This window comes from Canis lupus, chromosome 21 (genome assembly GCF_011100685.1).
Source record: "Canis lupus familiaris isolate Mischka breed German Shepherd chromosome 21, alternate assembly UU_Cfam_GSD_1.0, whole genome shotgun sequence".
NCBI classification, from domain to species: Eukaryota; Metazoa; Chordata; class Mammalia; order Carnivora; family Canidae; genus Canis; species Canis lupus.
Genome location: NC_049242.1, coordinates 15392279 through 15418520, shown reverse-complemented (window position 1 = coordinate 15418520; position 26242 = coordinate 15392279). Strand labels below are relative to the sequence as shown.

Sequence of the window (26242 nt, the reverse complement as noted above, 5' to 3'; positions counted from 1 at the left end):
GTTGATTATGGGTCACATTTTCCTATGGAAAGGCAGGTTGGGGACAAACATCAAGAGCTTGCTTTTGGCAATATTAAAGGTTTGATGTCTATAAGGCAACCAGGTGAGGTGCTAATTAGTCAGTGAGGGGCTAGGCATTTATCTTAAAGAACTATGCCATTAAGAGATGGAGTCAGAAAGATCATATAAGCATTATCTGTAATAAGCAAATCTGAGAAACAACTGAAAGGTCCTACAATAGGAAATAATTATGGTTTTTCTTTATTAAATAGCTGCTGAAAATATGTTTTTGAAGACTATTTAAAGACATGAGAAAATCTGGAAGATATAATGTTAAATTAAAACAGAAAAAAAGGCCCAGTGTACACAGTGTGGTCCAAATTTTATAAACACACATACAGTCATAGAAAAAAAACTTAAAGAAAGTATATTAAATATTACTATCTTTCTGCTATGAGATAGTAATTTTCGTTAGTTTTTCTTTACATTTATTTTACAATTGTCCTACAAATACATATTACTTTTATAATTAAGGAAAATAATAAGAACTTAGGAGAAAAACAAAGAGTGGTGTAAGACAATAGAAGGGGCAAAGAGTAGCTATCCAGATGGAAAAGGATGTCTAGGGAAAATGTATGAAGGCAGTGTTTTTAAATGTTTTTTTTTTTTTTTTTTTAACTCAGATATAACTTACTTCATTATTTAGATTAATTTAGATTACCTAGAAGCAAAAAGGGAATGATGCAACCCAGAATTCACGTAATTTTATAAATCAATGATAAATAAGAATGTTAACTCTTGGGGCAGCTCAGTGGGTTAAGCATCTGTCTTTGGCTTAGGTCATGATCCTGGGGTCCTGGGATTGAGCCCTCACATTGGGCTCCCTGCTCAGTGGGGAGTCTGCTTCTCCCTCTCCCTCTGCCCCTTCCTCTACTTGTGCTCGCTCATGTGTGTGCTCACTCTCTCAAATAAATAAATACAATCTCAAAGAAAAAGAATATAAGTTTTTGGAATGCAAGAATTGTATCCCATTATCCCATAATTTTCTTGCATTTCATTAAGGCAATCATTAATATTAAAATGGTAACGTCACTGACAGTAGCTTATGATACATGAGATGGCAGGAAGTCATTCAGAGATTTCAATGCTGGCCTGGATAATTTACAAAATATACACCTAGATGTGGACAATTAGGGATCAGCTGTCTTCTGTCTACTATTACTTTACTGACACATGGATATGGAAATAAACTCCTAGAGAAAGAGGCCACGTCTACATGTCTTAAGTCATAATATATACTCCTTTTCAATATCATACAGATAAAGATCAGAAATAAGCAGCATACTGTGTTGGTGATAGTAGTTTAAAATGTAAAAGGACTGGGGTCAACTAATAGTTGATTGCTTCTACAAGGGTCCCTCCAAAATTCTCCATTGTCCATCATTAATCTTTTTTTCTTTTTGCTTCAAATAGGCCTTTGCCAAGGATGAACTAAAAAAATATAATGTAGCATTGATTAAATAGCTATCTATATGTATTTTACATTTATAATAATAATAGCTATAGATGTGTAATAACCATCTTCCATAAAATTATAAAACCTAGAACTATGTGTTTATGTCTGGCTGATTTATTAGGTATAAGAAATAATAAACATCTATAAAACACATCTATAAAATCATCATTACTGTTTCATTTTTCCTAATATTAAATTCATTTCCCTGATAGCAAACTGAAGCTTAACATGTTTTCTAATACATATTTGGATATCTTCCTTTAATTAAGATTTGTCATCTTCCTCATTAGCATACCCACTCGTTCTATTTCTAGCAGGACATCACTATCAATCATGCCTCATGGCTGATGTAAGTAAACTTAAAATGGTTATGTGGAGCCACCATCAATAAAGAGAAAGCTCCCCTCAAGGCTCCACTTGATGGTTTATCTTCCATCTGTCTCACTAATTTGCCTCACTCTCCCCTTCCCATCACTATACTTTGCTTCAAAAAGAGGTGTACGTAAAAATAGCAAGCTCCATGTCTGAGGAGCCAGGCATGAGGCACAGAACAAAAGAGATTACTCAGAGACATTGCTGATGAATCTTTCATTTGGTTAAGTTTTATAATGCACTTTATAAAGCCTGCAAGGAGTCTGATACCACATTCCACAGAATTTCTTTTAAGGGAAAAGCTACATGGCATTAATTGGTGAGAGCTACCATGAATAAAAAAAGGGCAAAGTCAATAAGTTATCTAGAGAATAATTGTATTTAGCAACAGAAGCCAGATTGATGGATTGGTTTTTGTTGTTTCTCTTTGTTGTTTTATCATTTGTGGTTCCCTGAATCCTAGATTAGATTTTCAATGCAGGTGGTACTAGATATTCACTGTAGTCATAAAAATGAAGATCCCTACTAAAGCACTCCAACTGTGAGACTTTCTGTAGTAAAATGTTCTAATATGCTCTGCAAGATAAATTGAAAAAAAAAAAAAGTACACATAGTTAACTTTGAGAAGCTTACATATGGTTGTTGGCTACATTTCATTCTATGGAGGATGTTTACCAAACGATTCTATTTGTAGTGTTAATCTGAAAATCATTGTTTTAAATAGTATTGATATTCTCTAACCTTTATTGAAAGCTTTTTTTTTTTTTTTATAAATCTTAAGAGGTATTATTCTGCTTCTTTTATAAATGAGCAAACTGAAGCAAAGGGTGATTACATAATTTACCCAAGGTCACAGAGCTAGGAAGTGGTCAAGGTGGGACCCTGAGCAGGGTGGCTCCAAGGCTAATCTCTCAGCTATACAGATGCAAATTCTAAAGGGGGGTCAGTTGTCTGTATGGGGCACACCAGTTCTTTCTGTTATACTTGGTTAAAGATGAGTAAGAAAAGATTCCTTTTCTGTATCTGAAGAAAGAATTTCCAGTTCATCCAGAAAGGATTTTAAGTCATCAAATACAAGTTAAAAAGTAGAGAGGCTACACTATACTCAGACTTTACTCTGAGGCAAGTCTTGTCTGATCCTTTTTTTTTTTTTTTTTTTAATTCATAAGAGACACAGAGACATATGCAGGGAGCCTGACCTGATGCGGGGTGGGGGGGGGGGGGGGCGGCGGACTCAATCCCAGAACCCTGGGATCAGGGCCTGAGCAAAAGGCTGACACTCAACCACTAAGCCACCGAGGTGCCCATCGTCTGATCCTTTAAGAAGCCTGTCCTTAACAGGGACCACAAATCCTGAGCCATCACTAAAGGGCTGTTTCTATAATACAAAATTAATAACTGACAAGTCTGTGTAAGTCAGCTCAGTGCTTCTTAAATTTGGGTACTCATATGTACCTTGGGGTTTACCAAGGAACCAAGTATGCCCAGAAAAAAAAATCTTTCTGGTGTGTTGATTTCACTTTAACATTTTGGATAATATAATTTAATTTGTAATCAAAATGTTATTACATTAAAGCAAACAAAGATATTTCCTAAACTTGTATGAGAAAACGTAAGATTTTATGTGTTTCATGCTTGGACAGAAAGCTTCATTCGTGTTCTATCCCAGATCCTAAGGATATGTGGATAGAAACATTTGAAAATTAACCTCTATCCATTTCTGATCCACTGAGTTAAACATCAAGGGGGAAAAAGAAAGTACCAGCAGTGGCAAACTTACACTCTCCTGAAAGATTACTCTATAGGTGATAAAAAATGTAGAAATGGTCAGTAGTAAATTAGTCCAGTTAAAGCATGCCTGCTCCTCACATAAAACATTGGTTATTGAATCTAGCTCTAAAATAGAGCTCAGGGGACATTCTTCTTATGGACGGCTCCTTCTTCCCCTAGTCCTAGCTGGCGTAACCTCTCCCTCATTTCTTCAATGGCCCCTCTACTTCTCCACACTGCAGAGAGGTTTTCCTCTAATATAAATCAGATAAGTTTATTCTCCTGGTTAGTATTCCTTAATGGATTCTCAGGGTACTCAAGATCAGACCTATACTTCTTCATCATTACCTACAGAGTCCTGTGTCATGTGGCTCCTGACACTTTCTCCAATCTAATTTTCTGCCATGTTCCCTTTGGCTCATCTTTTCTATAACATACTTGTGCCTCAGTGACTGGCTTTACTATTCCCTCTTCCTGGAATGTTCTTTTTTTTTTTTTTAGATTTTATTTATTTACTCATGAGAGACAGAGAGAGAGAGAGAGAGAGAGAGGCAGAGACCTGGCAGAGGGAGAAGCAGGCTCCATGCAGGGAGCCCAACGTGGGACTCGATCCCGGGTCCTGGGGCTGGTAATTTAAGTAAAGTCCCAGTAATTTACCTGGGACTGTTAAATTAAGTCCCAGGTAAATTTACTGGTAAATTAAATTACTGGTAATTTAAGTAAAGTCCCAGTAATTTACCTGGGACTGGTAAATTAAAGTCTCAGTAATTTACCTGGGACTAGTAAATTAAGTCCCCAGCTATTGAAAGCCCAGGCCCTGGGCTGAAGGCAGGTGCGAAACCACTGAGCCACCTGGGCTGCCTGAATGTTCTTTCTCTGATCTTTATATCACCACTTTTTCTTGTTATTCAGGTCCCAGCTCAAATGCTATCTCCTCTGAGAGGCCCCTCCTGGTTATCCTACATAAGATTATTCTCTTTCCCAATCTCTATCATATTATTCTATTTTTTCCTTGTAGTAATTACTAATATCTGAACTTACCTCATTCATCTATGTATCTCTTACTTGATGCACTAGAATGCAAACTCCATGAGGACAGGGAACTTGTTTGGTTTGCTCACTATTGTAACTTTATTGCTAATAATCATGCTTGACATATATATGGTAGAAGCTGAATGTTCATTGAATGAATAAACTGAGTGAAAGAAAAAGACGACTGGAATACATTTTAGGTACCATATTCAGTAAGCTAATGTTCTATAATTTAGGAAGACGAGAGTAGAGGTAGACTCTAGTCTGATAGACTCATATCTATTTAGTAAATAAAAAAGTTAAACTGGTGAATATCTGAGTCATTCATTTGGAATTATTATTAGTCAGTCATTTTGGAATTACTCTAGAAAATTTCTGGAGATTCAAGAAAAATTTTTCGAGACTTCATTTAGCTTACACTCTTTAAGCAACCAAATTATGTGAGGGAACATTATGTCGAGCCAATCAGAAGGACACCTGGGTATACTAAGATCAGGGCCAGGTGAACTTGGTTTTTCTCACTGGGACATATATGGCTCAAAGCTATAATTTAGGTCCCTGGCTCTCATGATGATATCTATCACATTTGTAACTTGGTAAATTAAGTCCCCAGCTATTGAAGGAGCAGTTATACATTGCATCTCAAAGTTTTTTGGTTTCATTTCAGTATTGATTTGTGTATCCTGAGAATATTGAGCCAGATGGTAAGCTGTGGTTTGCATCTCTCCTGGGTGACCAGGTTACCCCTTGGCCCAGTAGAGGTGGAATCAATAGTAGGTAATATACGAAGTGGGTACTGCTCACAGGTGATCCTCGATTGTTCATGGTTTTCATAATTCTTACCTTCTTACTCCATCCCAAAACAACAACAATAATAGCAAAAGTGAACAGAGCTCAGAGAAGTAGAATGAGCACTAGACTTGGTATTTGAAGACATAGGTTCTGTATCTGATTCTAATACAAGTTACGGGACTTAGGGATAGCCAACAAATCATTCTGGGCTTGTGTTCCTTACCCATCAGAAGGAGGAAGATTAGACTCTAGATTCATTACTGGCCCTTCCAATTCTGAGAGACTATAATTCTTTGAGCCAAAAACACATCTCAGCATCACAGTGATAGTTTTCCAAAATAATTTACCAACAATATAAGACCAGGTATCTACATCACAATGAACACTGATTTATTTATAGGGTACTCAACAGACTTTCTATTAAGAAAATTTTAGCCAAGGCCTTTTTATTTGTGCTTTCTCTAAATCAACAGGAAACAAAATTTCCCAGTTTACTCAGGTATACATTTCCTCAAAAAGTTAGAAAGGGCTAAAAAAAAAAAAAAAAAAAAAAAAAAAAATACAGCTAGGTTAGTGTAGCATTTTTTTTCTAACAAAACTTCCCTTAAAAAGTTCTTACTATATCTTCCCCACAAAAATGAATATGATTCAGGAAAATAGAGAAATGTTTTTTTACAATATATTACAAAACTCCATTTAAGGAGTTTGGTTGTTGGAAGGTTCCTATTTCACAGAAATGTTTCCCCATTAGCCCAAGTCCCATCATTAGAGATCAATTACTTGATTTACTATTTCAGGAAAATTCAAAGTAGGCCTCAAACATAAGCTTCTGATAATAATACGTTTATCTAGACCTTTAAAAATGGAAACTTTAACACATATTACCACACTGAAATTTCACAATTCTGTGAGGAAATTAGAAGACCTTTTATCCCAAATTTATAGATGCAAAAATCAAGACTCACAGAGATTAAATGGCTTTTTCAGGGTCATTACATGCTAAGGTGGTAGGAGCAGGACTAGAAACCAATCTCCTGATATAAACGTAATCCTGTTGATCCAACATTTCTCTATGGAAACTGAATTTATAAAATGGGACATGAGGTGTGATGTGAGGATGAAGCCTGGGAACACAAACCTGAATTCAAATTTTGATTCTGCTATTTGCTTGCTGTATGATATGAGGCAATTTGTTAAACTCTGAGCATTTTTGTTATTTATAAAGATCAAGAATAATAATATAATATAAATAAGGGGAATCATACATGTTAAAAGACTTTGTGGTAACAGTATATAGTAGTGATCCTTTTGTTTTTACTATTGAATATATTCTAAGTTTTACAAGTAGGTTGCATATGACAGAAAGGATAGGAATACAGAGATTACTTAAAGGTAGGAAGCACTCTCTTTTACCAGTCTAATTTTTCAAGCTGTTGCTTCATCTTATTCCATTTCACATTCTTCTACGAATCTGCATGTGTTATCCTCTACCATGAATATCCTTCCTCATCCCTTGACTTTCTGATCAACACCTACACATTTTTTTTCAAACTGAAACTTACAAGTTATCTCCTCTTTAAAACTTTCTTTGATTCTATAGGCTTTTCCTTTGGTATTCATATAAAGCTGAAATTCATTTACAAATATTTACTAGGTAACTCTTGTGGTGTGAAAGAACTCTGCTAGGGTGGCACCAGAGCACTTCCTAGAGTGGACCTAATTGTTTGTTGCTGTTTCTAGTTGCCATACTTTGACATTTTACAGACCTTTTACTTTTAAAAGATGAGAACTGATATAAATTTGCTCACATTTCATTTTTCAAGTAAGGGTATAGTAAGGTAAATATCTACCATTTACTACCATACACAAAAAAATGAAAAATGACATTTTGATATGAACATATATAACCTCAGAATTGAAAAAAAATAATAGATTAGCCTTTTTAGAAAATTTCACAAAGGGGGTCTGCATAATCAGGGGATAGGCATTGAAGGATCCACGCTGGTTTACCTATATTTTTGTCCCAGTTTAATAGTTCTTAGAGCTGTCGTTTCTTACTCAATTTTTCATTCCTACTGCAATTCCTGCTGTCTAGTAGGAAGTGTCCAATAAATATTGATGAACAAGGCAATGAATTTGCCTTTGAGCAAATACCTTTGAGATCCATGGCAGTGCCTACAGCATAGACCCCTGTGAGAGGACAAAGCAATGGTGAGAGTGGGAGAGGGGTGTGTGTGTGTGTTAAAACTGATATAATTCACAAGTTTGCCTGGCGCCAGACATTCAGAAGATTCTACGGAGAGTTCTTAGAAAAATTGTCCTGCCAGAGAATAAGGGAGGAGGAGGTGGGACAAGAACCACACCACAATACCAAGGCACAACCCTATAGGAATAGGTGGACTCTATTCTTAGGACACCATCTGTTCAAACATTCCTTGTGACATTATAACAAGTATAGTTTCTGTAAATAGATAACATTCATTTAATATTCATGATGTGTCAGGCTCTGTTACAAGTTCTTTGCATATATTATGTCACTCAAACATTACAACAACCTGTTAAGAAAAATTTGATTGCTATTCCCATTATATAGATGAAGAAGTAGGCTTGTGGTGGTTAAATAAATTTCTGGCAGTCATATAACCAGTGGTAGAAATAGGTCTCAACTCTGATCTAATCTAACTGCCTTTAGAGCTTACTGAAACTCTTGGGTCTCTTTAGAGGTATGTATTTCTGTGATGAACAGTTTTATATGACTTGGTTTTCATTTTTAAAATGAGAAAATTAAAACGTTTCTTCTTAGCCAGGATTTTGTATCTGGCAGGGCACCCACAGTTTTTCTACTTAAAGGCTGTGTGACTATAAGCAAGTTACTTAACATCTTTGAACTTCAGTTTCTCATCTATAAAATAGGGATGACAGCCTGCGTTTTCAGGAGAATTAAATGAATAGGGTATGTAAAACAGCTAGCAAAGGGCCTGGATTATGAAGGGGATTTAATCAATTTTAATTCCATGTGGGGTCTAGTAAGATAAAACGACATTTTCAAATTAAAATCATATCAAATATTAGTGATAGAATGAAAGCAAATAGATCATTGCTCTGGTGAATAAAGGTGCCTATATTTACACAATGTTTTAGAGAGCCATGAGGATTATCTTTGCTGCAGCCCTCATTTTAATTAAGAGCATAGAGATTAGATGTTTCAGCATAGGAAGAAGTTTATATTTGATTTATACCACAGATGCACATTTGCAGCATCTAAACATTCCATTCCTTGGCTAAAGATGTAACAAGCTACTTCAGCAAACCTGAAATTGCAAAATAAATGGAAAATGCTTAATCATTTAAAAAGAAATAGCAAAGGAATGAAAAGACCAAAGCCGGCATGGATACCGGTGAGGGAAGTTAAGAGGCAGGAAGCCTCCTCTATTTTTTAAAGGCTGACAAATGGCTTCATTAGACAGGCAGGATATTAAACCGAAAGGGTCCATCTCTGTCCTTTTTACACACAAACACTTTCAAAAAAACTGTGTACATATTTATATGCAATCTCATTTCAGGTAAAAGTACTGCTCATGGAGAACAGCAAATTGTAGGGCAATTTCTAAAATATGAACTTGCTTTGTAAAAACAAAGCCCCTCCATATCTGTCTGAACTAATATGAGTTTATATGAACATGCAGAAAGTATGAAAGATTCATGCCAGGATGTTACATTGGTAACCTCAAGAGAGTTGCTCTGGCAGGAGTCTGGGAGAGGGTTTTGTTTCTTGAACAGTTTCATTCACCAAATGCAATGGGCATACATTACTTTGGAACAAAAACATTTAAAGACAAAAAAATTTACATTTATTCTTATTTCTTCCCTTATTTATTCATTGATTTATTCATTATCCAACATTTATTGAATCCTTAATGGTGACAATTAAGTCAAGGATGTTTCTGCTATGTGAACTGTCACACCCGCCTCAGAGGTGTGCCGCCTAAACTTGGTTTTACTTCATGGCATTAGTAATGTGGTTCTGTACTCTATCCTAAAATCCTGTCCTATTTCCCCTTTGGAATTAACAGCATATATTAAACTCAAACCATTTGCAGTTAATGCCACCTCTTTTCTTTCTACTTATAGCTATTGCACTAAAGGAAGGGTTGACTCACTTCCGAACTCCTTTGAATTGTGGGTAGCCATTGGTATCAAAAACATGAAATTTAGAGTCTAAAGACAAAAGTTTCAGTCCTAACTTCTTCCCTAAGCAGAGATGTCATGTGAGGTTCCTTATTTGAACCTCAGGATCAGCTTCTCTAAAGTTACCTCTCTTATAAAATGGCTGTTGAGCTCAAATGACAACATGTTTGAAAGTCTTAATAAATTGTAAAGTGATGAGTATGTGTATAGTACCACTTCTCACAAAAAAATTAGTGATTTTGATTCCAAATGACACATGATTATAAGAATTTGCAGATTTCCCCTGGAAACAAGACTGTATAAGTTTGAATGGTGCTCAGAAACTTTAACCCCAAAAGCAATGCCTGACATGTTAGGCAAATGCAGTTTCTTCCCAGTAACCATCATGAGCCCAATTTAACCATTAAGCATATCTGACCTGGTGTAATCGTCTTCAACAAGCATGTGCTTTGGAATCGGTGAGTATCTTCCTGGAGAGATGGGCGGCAGGGAAGTTTTATATTCTAAAGTTCCATTGTTGCCAGAGAGTAGATGGTTTTCCATTGGTGGAGAATAAGCTAAGGGGTGAAAAAAAAAGAAAAGAGAAGAAACCTGTTATGTGGGTGATTCAATGTGTCATGCTATCGTTCTGTTAAAAATAGGAAGACTTTCCTATATGCTGAGGAATTTTCTGGTCTCCCAAGAGGGAGGAGTTACTGTTTGTTTGCATTTAATATACACAAGCACATGGTGACCTTTAGGATTGGAAAGATATAATAACATTTATATCTATAAACCCAGTTCGTATAATTAGGTGAGGAGAAGAATTGGAGGAGAGACCCAGACCATGCATTTTCAGAAAGATGATTAATTTTCTTTTGTTCTTTTTTTGTGATGATTAATTTTCTATTGAAATAAAAATGTTAGCTTTGTAATTGCAGAGCTCACATTCTTTTCATATAATTAATATTCAATCATCAAATCTAGGTTTCTAGGAGCAAGTTCTTGTATAAGACTTTAATCTCAAAGTATGCTGTACTCCCATCCCAGAAAGGCCAAGGACTCTGGCCTTTCTTTTCTAATCCTCCACAGTACTTCATCTCCTTCTTAAATGACTGAAAGCCCCTCCTGCCTGAGTCTCCTGCCTTCCACCCCTCTCTAGAAATCCATTTTATACTTTGAAAAATCCAACTCTGATAAAGCTGTTCCCTTGCTTAAGTCTCTCCATTGCTGCTACTGTGAATATAAACTTCCGTTTGTCATTCTTACAAGATTGATCCATTTTAACATTCCGCTGACACATATCCTACAATCCTCAAAGACAATTCTTTCCAACATTTGTACTTTCATCAGTTACCTAGAATTTCTGTCTCCTAACACGTCTCTGATACTGAAATTTTATCTATTCTTTAAGAAACAATTCAAATGCCACACTTCCCATTAATAGTTTTATGATCTTCCAAAGACAGGTAGTACACCTCTCCTGTGAGTACCCAAAGCACATTTATTTTTACCATTCCCATGTCAGGTACATCTCTCTTACATTGCCAAGTATTGCTGCTATTCATATATTTGAATTAGCCTTCCTTCCAATAAAGGCCAGGATTGCATTTCCTATGTATCCCATATATTACCTTACAAAGTGTCTTACACATATTGAGGCTACTCAATATATATATTTTTAATTGAATAGCAAGCTTTATTTATGTGCTTTTATCTCTTTAACACTGACCTTATTTACCCTTCATGAAGTAGCTCAGAGTCTCAAGGCTGATTTTTCTAAATTCATCCAGTCTGAGAAACTTTGAAAGTTAAAATTCTTTCATATCCTAATGTAAGGCTGATCTCAGCTTACTGCATGCTTGAGAAAAAGACATATTTTGGGGGCAAGTCATTTTTCAAATCATCATTAAGAAAAGCAGTAGCTAATGTAATGGGCAGGTAGCAAAATTATTCAACCTTTAAATTTCTCTCAAGAGAAACATCTAAATCTATGAGAGATTAAATGACTTCCTTAAGACCATAGTATTAATGGTAGATCCTGAAGATATTCGAGTTCTCAGTCTCAGAACTGGTTACCCAAAATTTCAGAATGAGCAAGCTTAGTGATGTAGACAAAATTGACCCTTAAACTCACAAGGAAAAAAAAATGCTTCTAAATCTAGTCCCCAAAGACAGAACCTAAGATAAAGTTCTTGCTGACCTATTAAGAAGAGACAGAAACATGGGGCTTATGTAGAAGTGGACTTTATTAGGACTCAACACAGTATCTCATAGTTAATTGTTGCCCTAGAAATACCCACCTGCAACCCACCTCTAGTGCCATAGTGACTGAGAGTTTTCCCTGGCTTCCCTGCCAATATAACATTCAGATAAACATAAGAGTTATGGTGATGGTGACAGAGGATCACAATTCCACTATTCAAGTGCAAGATCCTCTCCCCCAGGAGGGAACACAGTGCTATCTCCTGTCTATTTTGCCAGTTTCTCTCTTTTCTGCTTTGCTACTATATAGATTGAAGTAGGAAGGGGGGATACAATGGCATGAGGACTATCATGTTTTAGGGGCTTGAGAAATAGCATTTAAAACATGTTGCTCTTACATTACCATAATCACACTGTTCACAACATGCATCACTAAGCCTTTCTTAAACAGTGGACTTTCTAACTCATCAGGTGTCCCACCTTTAAAACATTAGTTAAGGCCTCGTAAGGCAACCAGGGAGTGAAGCACAGCACCCCTTGGAACTATTTCCATAAACTAAACAAGAGTGAAGATGCAAGCAGAGTACTTTGCCAAGTTTTACTGAATTCCAGTTTTGTAAACCTGGCAAAGGTGACACTGAGCGTGGTACTTACAGTGAGTAATATCAGGTGGACCATAAGGATCAGTCATATAAATGGTGGTGGGTTTGCCAACTTTTAGATAAACGACATCGGATGTGTTCTTCAGTATTGCTACCGCCTCTTCATGCGTCACTTCTTCTAAACTGTAGTTGTTTACCTGAAAGGAAAATAATATTCAATATTAGAGTTAAATCTATGTGGGTGAAAAGAAATAGGCAAAAAGATATACAAATTAGACCTTATTTAAAGATTAAATTGCAATGATTACAATCCAGTATCTACATCACACTTTGACAAAAAAGATGGATTAATGGCATTAGCCAAAGCAGATAACGTACAGTTGTTGATGCTAAAAAACGAAGCTGCTTCTGTCTTGTTCTATGAGAAAGCAATGTATCATACTGGAAATCAGAATGCTATTTGTGGAAAAGAGGAAGGAGGGGTCAGATGTCTCTCTTATGCTATAGTTTTTCCCATTACAAAAGTAATACATACTCAATGAACTTTAAAAAACTTAAAAAAAAAAACTAAAAAAAAAAAACACCATAAAGAATAAAAACTAACCAAAGTCTCCCTATTTGGGATATAGTTCTTTAAGTAATAGCTACCATATTGTACACATTGTTTTAGAACGTACTTTTTAAATCTAGACTGACTGTCAACAATATGACTTTGTTTTCCATAGAGCATTGTGTTGCATAATGCTTTAACCAATCTCCTACTAAAGCATGTTTAGTTTGCTTCTATTTTTTTCTACTATAAATAATGTTGCAAGAAATTTTTCTATATTTGCACACAACTCTGATGATTTATTTAGGATAAATCATACAAGTGGAATTGTTGGACCAAGATTTATGAATATTATAAGCCTTCTGATACCTATTATTTTTAAAAAAATTTTTTAAAAGATTTTATGTATTTTTTTTGAGAGAGAGAGAACATGAGAGTGTGCATGAGCAGGGGAGATGGGCAGAGGGAGAAGGAAAAACGGGGAGCCAGATGCAGGTCTTAATTCCAGGGATCATGACCTGAGCCAAAGGCACTTGGTTGATACCTATTCTTGAAGTGCCCTATGGAAAGAGGAACAAGTTCACGCTTATACCATCACTATATGAGAGTCCTAATTCTCCTGCAGCTACACCAAACTTGTTTTTGTTCACTTGAAAAATTATTCCCATCTGAGGTGACTGGGTGGCTCAGATGGTTAAGCCTTCTGACTCTTGATTTAGGTTCAGATCATGATCTCAGGGTCAGGAGATCAAGACCTATGTCAGGATCCATGCTGGGTGTGGAATCTGCTTAAGATTTTCTCTTTTGCTGTTGTGCTCTCTCTCCCACTCTCTAAAAAAATAAAAATAAATACAAAAAACATAAAAATTGTTCCCATCAAAATGTTATTTAACAAGTCAATTTTCTAAGGAAAGAATGCTAATATTGCAAAACAGAGCTTTGCAGGTGAGCAAGTTAAAGTGTACCCATTTCTGTCCACTTAACAGCAACTCCTCCATTTTACACCCCGATACAAGTGCAACTCTTACCTCATAGCATTACAGCAATATCTCTGCGGCACTTCTCTTAAATGGTTTTAAAATATTTACAAAGTATTTTAAATACCTAGGTTATACTTATTTAGCTACTATTATTTTAATGGAGTGATTCTTTAGTTAATTTCTGCTGAAAGGATGGAGCATTAAAATAAATGTACCGAAAAGTATTAGATTGGATCCTCTATATATTTTCTGTACTATTTAATTAGTGCTTTAGTCATGTTCTATACATTCCATGTACCGATTAATCCTTGATGATGTAGCCCAAGTTAGGGAATCCGGAAGCAGAGGGAACTAGATCTGACTGATGTGTATGAATGCGGACTGTGAACTCTCCATTAAACTATAGGCTTTCCCCCTGGTTCCTATAGCTCTCTTCTGGACAAGTGGCATTCTCTTACACCCTTTTGTATTTCCAGTATCTAGCACTTGTTCATCCATTGGTCAAATGCATACTTATATGTGTCAGTCATGATTCTACATATTAGAATAATAAATAGTAAGAATGAAAATAATAATCATGGCAGACACTTATATAGTGCTGTATTCACACTGGGCATTATTCTAAGTCATTTACATACATTAACACACTTGAACCTCGTAACAACTTGTGTGGTAGCTGTTGCAATTACTTTCATTTTATAGATCAGAAAAGCATATCTCTGAGAGGTTATGAAGCTTGCCCAAAGTCATTGATCTTATTGTGATAGAAGCATATTAAATGCCAAACATTTTAGGTCCAGAGACCAAGCTTTTAACTACTAATCTAAATTCCTCTTTCAGATAGAGAAGGTCCCTAGCTCCCTGGAATCTCATATTCTTGTGTGACACAGTTCAAGCTTCAAGCATGTTTACTGAAAATGACTTTGCATGCAGATTCTTAAGTCAACAGAGAAGTCTTTAGACCAGAAAGTAGAAGTTGAGCAAAAAGTAGAGGTGAAAAGTGGGGGATAATGATGGTTTATAATAGTAGTATTGCAAAAAAAAAAATAGTAGTATTTCAGTTGGTTTTTATTTGGTGACTAGAAAGTGTTGAAACATTGACACAGATTTTAAAAGTTATGCAACAGGTGGTAGGATATTGGCAACAGAACATAGTGATCAAGAGCACATGCTTTTGAATTATGCAGACTAGGATCTGAGTCCTGGTCCTGGTTCTTCCCAGCCATGTGACTTTGGACAATTAACCTAATCTTCTTAGCCTCAGTTTTGACATCTGTAAAATAGGTATGATAATAATTGCTACCTCAAAGAATTATTGATTTAAATGTATTAATCTATGTAAAATGGCAGGAACATGAAAATACTCATTAATGTTAGCCCTTATTACTATTACTATTGTCATCATACATCTCTCTTCTCAGGAAACAGGAATTCTTGGTGAAAATTTTTGCTGAGCATTTTCCTGTAAACATCTGTGAACTGATGAGTTTAATTAGGGTACTGTTGATGAAGCTTCTGTGTGGTCTTTTTAAAAATTCAGAATAGTACAGGATCTGGACCAAAAAGTGCTCTTTTGTGCTGAAATCTTCAAAATGTTTTTCACGAAAGTGGGTTTATTTGGGTTAATTATGTGTGTGCATTATCCTATGAACCCTCAAGATAAAGGGCTTACAGCTGGAGCTGATTGTACACAGAAAGAAGGGACATTACACTGATTGGCTAGTTGCTCTTGTCATTGTTTTTTATTGTCTTTTTTTCTTTTGCATCAAGTATCTGCCTATAATGGTGAACACTGAACAACTGGCCTGATTTCAGAAAAAAATAATGTGCATCTGAATGCAGTGTTTCTGTGGGGTATACTACACAGAGAGGGCCATGTGTGCAGCCTGGCCATATGTTTGCAGTAGGATGAAGGATTGAGGCCAAGCAGAGAGGTTGGAGGTGAGAGCACTCATTTTCTACACCAGAAAAGGGAGCACTGAATTTGAGCATGATGCAGAGAAAAAGAAGGGCAAATCAGCTGAAGAAAGAGGTGCCAAAAAACTTGTAAGAAGGGAGCAGGGTCAGTTTTGGGAGAATCAAATGAGTGCAAACAAACAGATCTGTGACAGTTACTAAGGTTGGAGATGTGGCAGCAGGAGAGTGGTAATAAAGGGGAATGGAAATGTACAGGTGGTGAGATGCTGGCCTTTTCATACTTCTTCAGGAATAACCACATGGTAGTACAAACTAGGAGGTGGACATAAATACTGTCTAAGACATAGTACAAAAAAAGGTGGGAGCTCTAGAAACACTGTAAAAAAATCACAAACTCCACAGTTAACTTTTTAAAAAGAAGACAAAGTTTTTGATCAGTAGGTAAGATGAATTAAGAAGGAGGACTAAGTCATGAATAGAACTGTTGAACCACTATATGGTACATCTGAAACTCATATAACACTGTATGTTAACTAAACTGGAAATAAAATTTTAAAAACCTACTAAAATTTTTAAAAATAAAATAATTGAAAAAATGAGACCAATCTAATGTGCTAATATCAATGACCTGAAAATAAATATGCATGAACCAAACACTAAAATCTCTGCAGTACACAGCAACTTATAGCTATAATAAAATTTATTTTAAAAACAGGAACTATGAATAAATAAAAACAATAATAATTAACTTTGGATAATAAATTATCTTCTTATTTTTCATTTTCTCAGCAATGATCATGCATTAGTTATGGGTAAAATCATATTAATGTTATATTTTAAATGAACAAGAAAAAACCTCAAATAAGAACAGAAGCAAAGTGGGGTGCCTGGGTGGCATAGTCAGGTAAGTGCCCAACTCTTGGTTTCAGCTTAGGTCATGATTTCAGGGTCATGAGACTGAGCCCCAAATTGGGCTCCACACTGAGCATGGAGTCTGCTTAAGACTCTCTCACTCTATTCTACATAACAAACCTTATTAAAATAACCCTTACCTTCCATTAGCTAACCCCCTCCCCATATACTTATGTCCCCATATCTTGCTGTCCCTAAAAGCCTAACCCTTTTCCTTTTTCTTGTCACTCTTCTACCAATGTATAGTTCTTTGTTAAGATGCTACATAAGCCCCAAATTCTCAACACCCCTTTGAGATATGCATCAATTTCTTTCATGTGTATGTATGCTGTGCATGTTAATAAATGTTCTTTCTTTTCTCTTGTTAAAAAAAGGGACTCTCTCCCTCTGCCTCTCTCTCTCTTCCTTAAATAAATCTTTAAAAAAGAGAACAGATATAAAGTATAGCAGCTTCATTATGAAATATACATAGTGATGATATGAGATCTCATGAATGATGGAAAATTGGAATGGAGAAGAAGGAAGTTGGTTTCTCATTGCCAGTGAATGGATTTAATTTTTTTTGAAATAATAGCCATATTTTATACCTAGATGTTTCTATAAACGAAGGTAACTTGGCATAAATTTTAAATGTAGCATTACATATGGTTTCAATTCCTAGATTTTAGTCAGTTAACATTTATTGAGCATTAATTTTTTATATGCAAAATAGGGATAATATTAATTTATTTGTTGGGTTACTTGTGTTTAGGAGAAAGGATGGATACCATGAACATAAAGAGGCACTGTATAAGATAGAGCAGTATACAATTGGTCATCAAACATCACAATCAGACACAGTGCTTTTGCTAATCCTGCTGCTGAAAATAGCTCGTTTGAAAACAATCACTCCCTACCTTCTACAATATTTTCACAATGCCTCTTTCCTGCTTAAGGACTGATCTTCTAAAAGGCAAGGATTATATTGTTCTTTTTATTTTTTTTTAAACATTGGAGTATAGTTGACATGCAGTGTTACATTAGTTTCAGGTGTTCAACATAGTGATTCAACAACTTTGTTATCATAAGCATAGCCATCTGTCACCATGTAACACTATTAAATATCATGGACTATATTCTTTATGCTGTACCTTTTATTCCCTGCCTAATTTACTCATTCCATAACTGGAAGCTAGTATCTCCCACTCCCCTCCATCCATTTTACTCATTCACCATCTCTTTAATTAGAGTGTTTTCATCTTTGTAGTCCCCTGATTCACTATAGATAATAGGCACTTAATAAATGTTGAAACAATTAGCTAAATAAATTAAAAATAACATTCCAAAGGAAAAGCTATCAAAATTCCCTATTTTATAGGACGAAGGAAGCATTTATGTTGAGTGTCTAGTTTACGTTTTTGTGGAGTCAGAAAGGATAAGAAATGAAGGTCATTCAACAACACACATTTATGGGATACTCACGCTGTGGCAGGCATGGAATATAAGGATGAAAGGCTGGTACAGAATGGGTGTAGTGAGTCACATCAGATTATAAAAGACACGATCAAACTTTCAACAGTGTGAATTTCTTTTTCCTCCATTAATCGTTGATGTATTTCTTAAAACTTTATTCCATATATAGAGACAGAGCAAGTAACAATGATGTTTTGACTGACTTTTCTAGCTTCCTCTATATCAGTGGTCACCCAAATGGACAATATAGGAACCCCAGGGCAACCCAAAGGTTAGAGGCAGAATTCTGTATCTGAACTTCTATTAATATTTATCACACTGATTTTCATCTATTTTTATGTATGTTTTAAAATGTGCATCATGTATTGTTAGCATAGTGATATATGTATGCAATATAAAGTAGGGAAATAAACATATATTAGAGGCAACTTTCTGTGTATACTGATAGAATGTGCTATTAAAATAATTTTTAAAACCACTGCTCTGTAGTAGGCATCTATATATATTAACTATAGAGCAAATTCTATAAACAGAGTTAAACTGGATATAAGCAAAAGAAATAATATAATAGAAAGCTTTAACCTTCAAATAAATATGTCACTGCAATTGCACTGCATTGTAATTTTATTACATTTGAGAAAAATTACAACCAAGTCCAAAAAATAATTAACCAGACTTTTTTTTCCCCTGGTGCTTCAGAAAGTACTCTAACTGCAGGGGACAAAGTTTGAAGGGTGAACTAGTTCTGAATGCCTTTCAGCCCATTCTTGAAAAATATTAAATGATGCTGTACTGGCTTGATAGAAGGAGCATTACCACCAAAGTCACCCTCAGGAGAAGCAGTGGAGCAGCAGAAGAGCAGGTTAGAATGTGATTAGATCAAGGTAGGACTGTGGTTCTTAACCTGGCTACACACTGGAGTCACCTGGAAGACTTAAAAAAATTTTTACAAATGAAGCATGGTGCCTACTTCCAAGACTTTGATTTGATTATTCAGGGTTGATTGAGGCCTGGGCATCCAGAGTGATCAAAAACTTACCATGAGATTCAAATATGAAAGCAGGATTAAGAACCAGAAGGGCTGATAAACTGGTAGAGGACATGTGGTATTAGGACATTGACATCTAATCTGACTTCACAATTGATTAGTTATGCCATATTAGAAATCCCTTTGTTATCTCTGACTCCAACTTTCTCTTCTGGAAAATAAGAATAACAGTAATGACTGCTCTATCTATCCATCTCTCATGGGTTGCAGTGGGTACTGCAAGTGGAAACCTCTTTTGTGTGGAAGCAATGTGCTGGTGGTAGGAGTGAGCTATGTGCAGAGAGCGTTACCGATTTCAGTTCTTATCTAAGGTCAGTCCAACAAATGAGAGTGGTTTCAAGTTCTGTTCATTATTCAGCAATTTCTATATATCTGCGTTGTCTTCAAGGTGATTTTCTTATTAATATTTGGGTGAAGCTAGGCAGTTATGTAAATCACCAAAAAGAATAATTTTGGTGCTAATAACTAATACTTATTTACAAAATTACATTATTTCTGCTCACAATCCCTAAATCCACTTAATGTCCTTACCACAGGATATTAATTTTGAAATAAAAATAAGCATCACTTGCACACAGCACAGAGAATATTCCACTGAACACTAGTTCTAGGTGCTTTATAAGCATCACTTTAAGCAAAGGGCTCCATAATGAAGTATATTTGAGGATTACAGTGTTCAAGTTAAATTAGTTCCTTGACTACAAAACTTCACTGACCCTTTAAAATACTAAATTCATTGAAATCTGTAAGAGAGGTGAGATACAGGCTGTAGAATTTCCTGAACTTAGTTGACTTTTTGATGTGACACAGTAATGAGATTAATATTTTAAAACAGCCTTGGGAAACACTGATCTAAGGCACTGTTGCCATGGTATAGAGGCTAAAGCAGAAGACCAAAGATGTACATGACTTGTCCAAGGTCAATTAGGTCAAATTAATTCTGGCTGCCTGGGACTTAATTAATTCTGGCTGCCTGTCTCTGAGCCCACTGCATTTGCATTTCACTTCAATGCTTTTCTTACCTTCCTCCTTATCTACTGCGTCCCTTTATGGAAATAAAAATATAGACTTAATCTTTGTAAAAAAAGACTATAAGCTTTCGATCACAATGTGACAAAGGTTTTGACAATTAACAGCTCACATTATCCCTGTAGAAAAGACAGTCAGATGACCCTGGATTCAAAGTTTCTTTTCTGTGTAGAAAAGAAATGAGGATGATCATATTTCTTTTCTTTCTTTTTTCTTTTTTTTTTATAGGAGTTCAATTTGCCAACATATAGCATAACACTCAGTGCTCATACTGCCAAGTGCCCCCCCTCAGTGCCCATCACCCAGTCACCTCAACCCCCCGCCCACCTCCCCTTCCACTACCCCTTGTTCATTTCCCAGAGTTAGGTGTCTCTCATGTTTTGCACATTTCTGTAATATATGTGGCCGTAGGTATTATCTTGATAGGGCTTAATAAAAACCAATGTGTAGAAATATATGAATGAATTTTAAAATTATCAATGCTGTTAACCTCTGATATCTGTCTAAAGGAATCAAGGCCAGAGATTAATGTATTTAGTGTGAGATTACAACACTAAACTACTGGTATGATCCATAAAAATCAGATGTCATTGTCATTTGACAAAATTAAAAGCCCCAAATTCTACTGAATAAGTGCCATGTGGCAGGAGAGTTAAAAATATTATTTTAATAAAGAGAACAAATACCATGCATCTGGATGGGCCATGAAACATCAGAGAGGACTGATGTAAAAGTCATTTTATTTGAAATGCTGAGAGTCTTAGTGCAAAGGTGATAGGCCGGGCAATTTTTTCCTTATTGTAGAATAAATGTAAAGGTCAGATGCTACAATATTGCCTGTGGTTTTAGAAGTGGGGGAACAACATTCTAAGGAATCAAAAGTTTTGTTAAAAGGGTGTTCTACTTAGAGAAGTTAAGTGGATATGTGGTAAAATTGACTGCAAGAGTGAGAGAAAATGTGCAAAACATCTTAAAATGCTGTGAAGTGGAAAAGTGGCAAGACATAAGTTTTCAAACAAACATAGAAGAGCAATTAATTTTCGCCTTTCTGTCTCTAAGGGACAGAGGTGTGAAGAAAGCAAGAAATGTATACAGAAATGTATTTTGATACAATATTAAGAAAAAACAAATCCAATGATGGCTAGTATCTAAGGGGGAGCTTCCAGGAGGAATTAAGTTCATCTTTAGTGTGTTCTAGCAGAGGTGAGGGGCTACTTCACGTTGCCTTTTTGTGGATTTTTATGTACCAAATAAATTGGGATAAGATAACATCTAAGATAGATATTTTTCAAATCTGAGTTATAAGAAGGACTTAGGGGAAAAAAGTACCCAGCAGATATGGCATGAGGAAATTAATGGAGTTTCATTTTAGACCAGTTTGCTTACAGAACTATGAATGAATAACATATTGGGGAACTTTTCCTAAGAGGTGAGAGGAGGGAGTGGTGTAAATTGCTTTAGAAAGAAGAATAGCTATTTAGAGAAAAATATACGGAGTGCAGAACAGCTGGTAAATCACGGAATCTAAATTATTTGTACTTCCTTGGGGGAGGAGAGTGGAAGAGGAGAAAGATAAAGATGATGTGAATGCAGGGTAATAAAGAGAAAAGGAGGTGGAAAGGAATGACAGAAGGAGAGCATTAATAAATATTGTTGGGTTGAAGCAAGATAATTGGTCCTTTGGGGTGGCTTCCGTGATTTTTTTATTCTTTTCCTCAGCATTATTTTTCTTTCAGAATATTATAAAATGAATCATTTCCTTTCATTTCTAGATTCAGTTTGGCAGTTGCCTTGGAAGTACTAATTATGTTTTCCTTACATAAGAGAGGAGAGACCTATTATTGTTGAAGGTTCTTTTTTTTTTTTAATAGGCTTTAAAACTCAAAATAGTTAAAGATTATGTCTCAGCTATTTTTGAAATCATTACATGTAGAATGAATATCAAGAAAATGGTAATGGAAAAATAGCATGGTGCCTGGAAAATCCTTTGACAGAATTACTTACAGTTTGAGTTTTTTTTTTTTAAGAATTTTAAAATAAAGCTAGAAATTTAAATGGAACTTCAAACAATCAGCAGAAAACATCTAACATAATATTAAATAGCAGCAGTTAAAGAAATACCAAAAGAGTTGTCTACAATCAAACTCTTACAGAACAATGAGTTAAAGTTCAAATGTGTCATTATGGCAGCTATTAATTTAGAATGAAACTGTCCTCTTCATTTTTTTCAAATTTCATGTTATGTAAAAGATAGATATCACAGTTTATTTTATTCCTAAATCAACAAATAATAAAGTTTATATTTTTGAGAGAAGTGTTAGGTGTTATACCTCAATAATACTTTTCTGGTTCAGAAGACACTACATCATAAAAAACAACTTTCACATCAAAGGCAAAAAACAAAACAAAAAAACCCAGTAAACAAACAAAAAAAATGGATAGTGTCTCAAGAATGAAAATGGTAGTTCTCCTTTTCAGCATAGTCTTATTGCTAACAATAGTGTATTGCATACTTAAAATCTTCCAAGAGGGTAGATCTTATGTTAATTGTTTTCACCACACACAGCACGAAATAATAATAATAATAATAAATAATAACAACAACAGGAGTGAAAGGAAACTTTGGAAAGTCATGAATATATTTATGGCATTGATAATGGTGATGGTTTCTTAGATGTATACTTAATATCCAAACCCATGCAGCTGTACACATTAAATATGTTAAGCTTTTTTTTTTTTTAAAGATTTTATTTATTTATTCCTGATAGACAGAGAGAGAGAGAGAGAGGCAGAGACACAGGCAGAGGGAGAAGCAGGCTCCATGCCAGGAGCCCGACGTGGGACTCAATCCCGGGACTCCAGGATCATGCCCTGGGCCAAAGGCAGGCGCCAAACCGCTGAGCCACCCAGGGATCCCTATGTTAAGCTTTTTATAAGTCAACTATACTACAACTATACTAACTACAAAATGGTTAAAGAGAGAGAGACAGAGAGAGAGAGATAGAGAGAGAGAAAATGATTTCAGGTGGTAAAGAAGCCAAAACTCTTAGTTGCTATTTTGAATGAAGTCATTAATGCCACATTTTTTTGCCCATCCAGTTTGATCATACATTTTCTCCTGACAGAGTCCCTTCCTGAGTAGTGGTTATGGCCTGGGACATGGTAGATATTCATCATATTACTTGTTAACTAAAGGAATTAATGAATGACTGAATGAAAACTAAAAAAAAGGAAGTAAAGAATTGGTTGACAGATTCTACGAAACAAATGAAAGATCATGCTTGGTGGTTATAAGCCTGAGTGCCTGGATTTTTAACTATATGACCATGGGCAAGTTAATAAACCTTTTTAAGCCTCAGTTCCTTTTTGCTTACATAAAAAAGACTGTTATGAGAAATTATATTACATTAGAAAAAAGCACTTTTAAAAGTACACGGAACATAGCAAATGCCAAACAAATATTAGTTATCAAGATTATTATAAAGGTCTTATTCAGATAATGGAATACCAAAGTCATTGACAACTATGAAACTAGACCAATGTGACTAAAGATAAACTGCCTAAAGGCCAGGGAAGTGGGCACAATGCACTTTGAGGTTTACCCTGCAAAGCTTGCACATGTCATAGAAATTACCATTCTGCTGAGGATATAAATTGATCTTTTCCAAACACTTCTTACAAGTTTTGGAGATAATGGCTCCTTGCAGAGATTAGAGGCTGTGGTTTACAAGAGCAGACATATGATTAGATATGAATATACTTCTACTTGGGAGCTCTCTTCTATTAATTTCTATTAATTTTCAGTATTTATTTATTATCCTGTAGATTTGGTAAATCGTAAATGAAGATAAGGTAGTTTTATTAAGTGCAATTCCAAATTTGTACTGTTTATGTGCTACCTTAACTTTGTTTTATTTTATTCTAGAACTCCATGGCTTGGAAAGGTCAGCCATGTATTAATGTGGTTAGTCATTGTCCACGGTTTCTGAAGCATGCAGCTGGCAAATAAAATAGCTGTTGTTTCAACCCTGTCTGATGGGGGAGAAGGAAGGGATCCATTTATACATGTGATAGAACTCAGATTATGAATTCTGGGAAATCAGGGATTGTTTACACTACTGTATGGGTTGAACAAGGGATCAAAGGGAGACATAGAAATGTACATATCAATAAACCAGACAGTGAAGTTCTCTTTGTTATGCAAAGCCCACCTTCAGCAGTCTGGATGTGACATTCTCTCTGGCTAATAGGTCACTCTGGAAAACCAACATAATCTGTGTTTTGTTGTATCTGTGAAAACTAGTGGAAATTCAGATTTGTTTTTAAAATGCCAACAAAGCAGATATGATTGTACATGTACTTTTGAAATCTCCCACCAGAAAATCTTCTCTCCCTTCTTTTCTATTTCTACCTGTGATCGCTGTTATGACCTGAATGTGGCCAGCCCCCAAATTCATGTGCTGAAGCTTTACCCCCAATACAACTATACTTGCAGAGAGTCTTTAGGAAGTAATTAAGGATATTAATTAAACGAGTTAAGGGTGAAGCCCTAATCCGATCAGATTGGTGGCCTCATAAGAAGAGAAAGAAAGATCTCTCAGCACAGGCAAGAGGGAAGGCAATGTTACAATGCAACAAGAAAATAGTTTTCTGCAAGCCAGGAAGAGAGATCTCACCAGGAAATGAATAGGCTAGAACCTTGACCTTGAACTTCCCAGCTTCCAGAACTCAGAGGAAAGAAATTTGTTGTTGTGCAAGCCACCTAGTCTATGGTATTTTGTTATGACAGCCTGAACTAAGACAGTCATACACTGGAAAACAAGAGCTTTATAAATACACACATAGTTTTGCATGAGTCACACTTACCATTAGCAGTCTGTCTCCTACTTGCAACCTTCCATCTTTTTGTGCAGCTCCTCCGTCTATGATTTTAGTTACATAAATACTGTTGTCTCCAGGAATGTGTTGGTTCCCTACACCTCCTGCAATACTGAAGCCTAAACCTATGGGAAAGAAAAAGAAAAGCTTTGTTTGTTTGTTTTTTAGAAAATGCAATCAACCATATCGAAAGTCCAAACATATTAATCCTTAATTTATTATGACAGTAATAAATAACCGTAAGGATTCTACTTCAATCAATTTTGTTCTTTAAATGTTTGAAGGTTTATTGATTTATGCTAAGGAGGCAAAGCTCTTGAAGTCCAGTCCATGTGGCCATTAGTTTTGTTCTATTCCAAGACTGTACACTTAACAGTTGTTCCCTAGCTTATTAGTGCCTAATGGGCGACTGGCCAGAGTAGGGGTGAGGCAAAAGGGTGTGGAAGAGCTGTAGGTGAGCCAGGCGGAGCACAAGTACAGGGCTGCTCATGTGGAGTTGGGGGGCTCATTTTTGTCATTGTTTCTCTAGCACAGAGAGGTATTGCCAATCATTTGGATAGAGACCTAGACACTCCCGACATTACAGGATTAAAAATACAGCTGTTAGAAAATTCCATAAATTCTCAGACAAGAGCTACCAGGAACATACATTAGATATTTATGTAATAATTTCAAACAGAGGATAAGGCAAAAAGGAGCTAGATGCTTGTCCTTCATGTTTTCTTCTCTGGCTACCTTGTCATATTCTCATACTTCTTGGCACTTATTAACTGATAATGAGGCTAGTAACACACAAGAAATGAATCATCCCTCTACACAGTCTAAAAAAACAAGGAATTGATTCTGTATTTTGCCTTATTTTTATGACAAATCACAGAATATCAAATCATTTTAAATATGGTGATTTTCTATTTTGAGAGATGAATTTATACTGTATGATGGCCTATAACACTTTTATTTAAACTATGAAATGATAAGAATAATTATTAAAAATCATTACAGGGCCACTTTCAAAGAATG

General features: G+C 35.6%; 1 protein-coding gene across 30 annotated transcripts in view; it reads right to left on the bottom strand.

The window, feature by feature from the left end:
* The window catches only part of DLG2 (discs large MAGUK scaffold protein 2), a 1987603-nt gene that overhangs the window by 460213 nt on the left and 1501148 nt on the right, over positions 1-26242 (bottom strand). For all 30 annotated transcript variants that reach the window (XM_038568427.1, XM_038568453.1, XM_038568428.1 and 27 more), the window contains 3 exons: positions 25211-25347; positions 12509-12653; positions 10089-10227 (listed from right to left, as the gene is read on the bottom strand). In XM_038568427.1, the coding sequence (XP_038424355.1) occupies positions 10089-10227; positions 12509-12653; positions 25211-25347 (421 nt within the window). The remainder of the gene's footprint in view (positions 1-10088; positions 10228-12508; positions 12654-25210; positions 25348-26242) is intronic.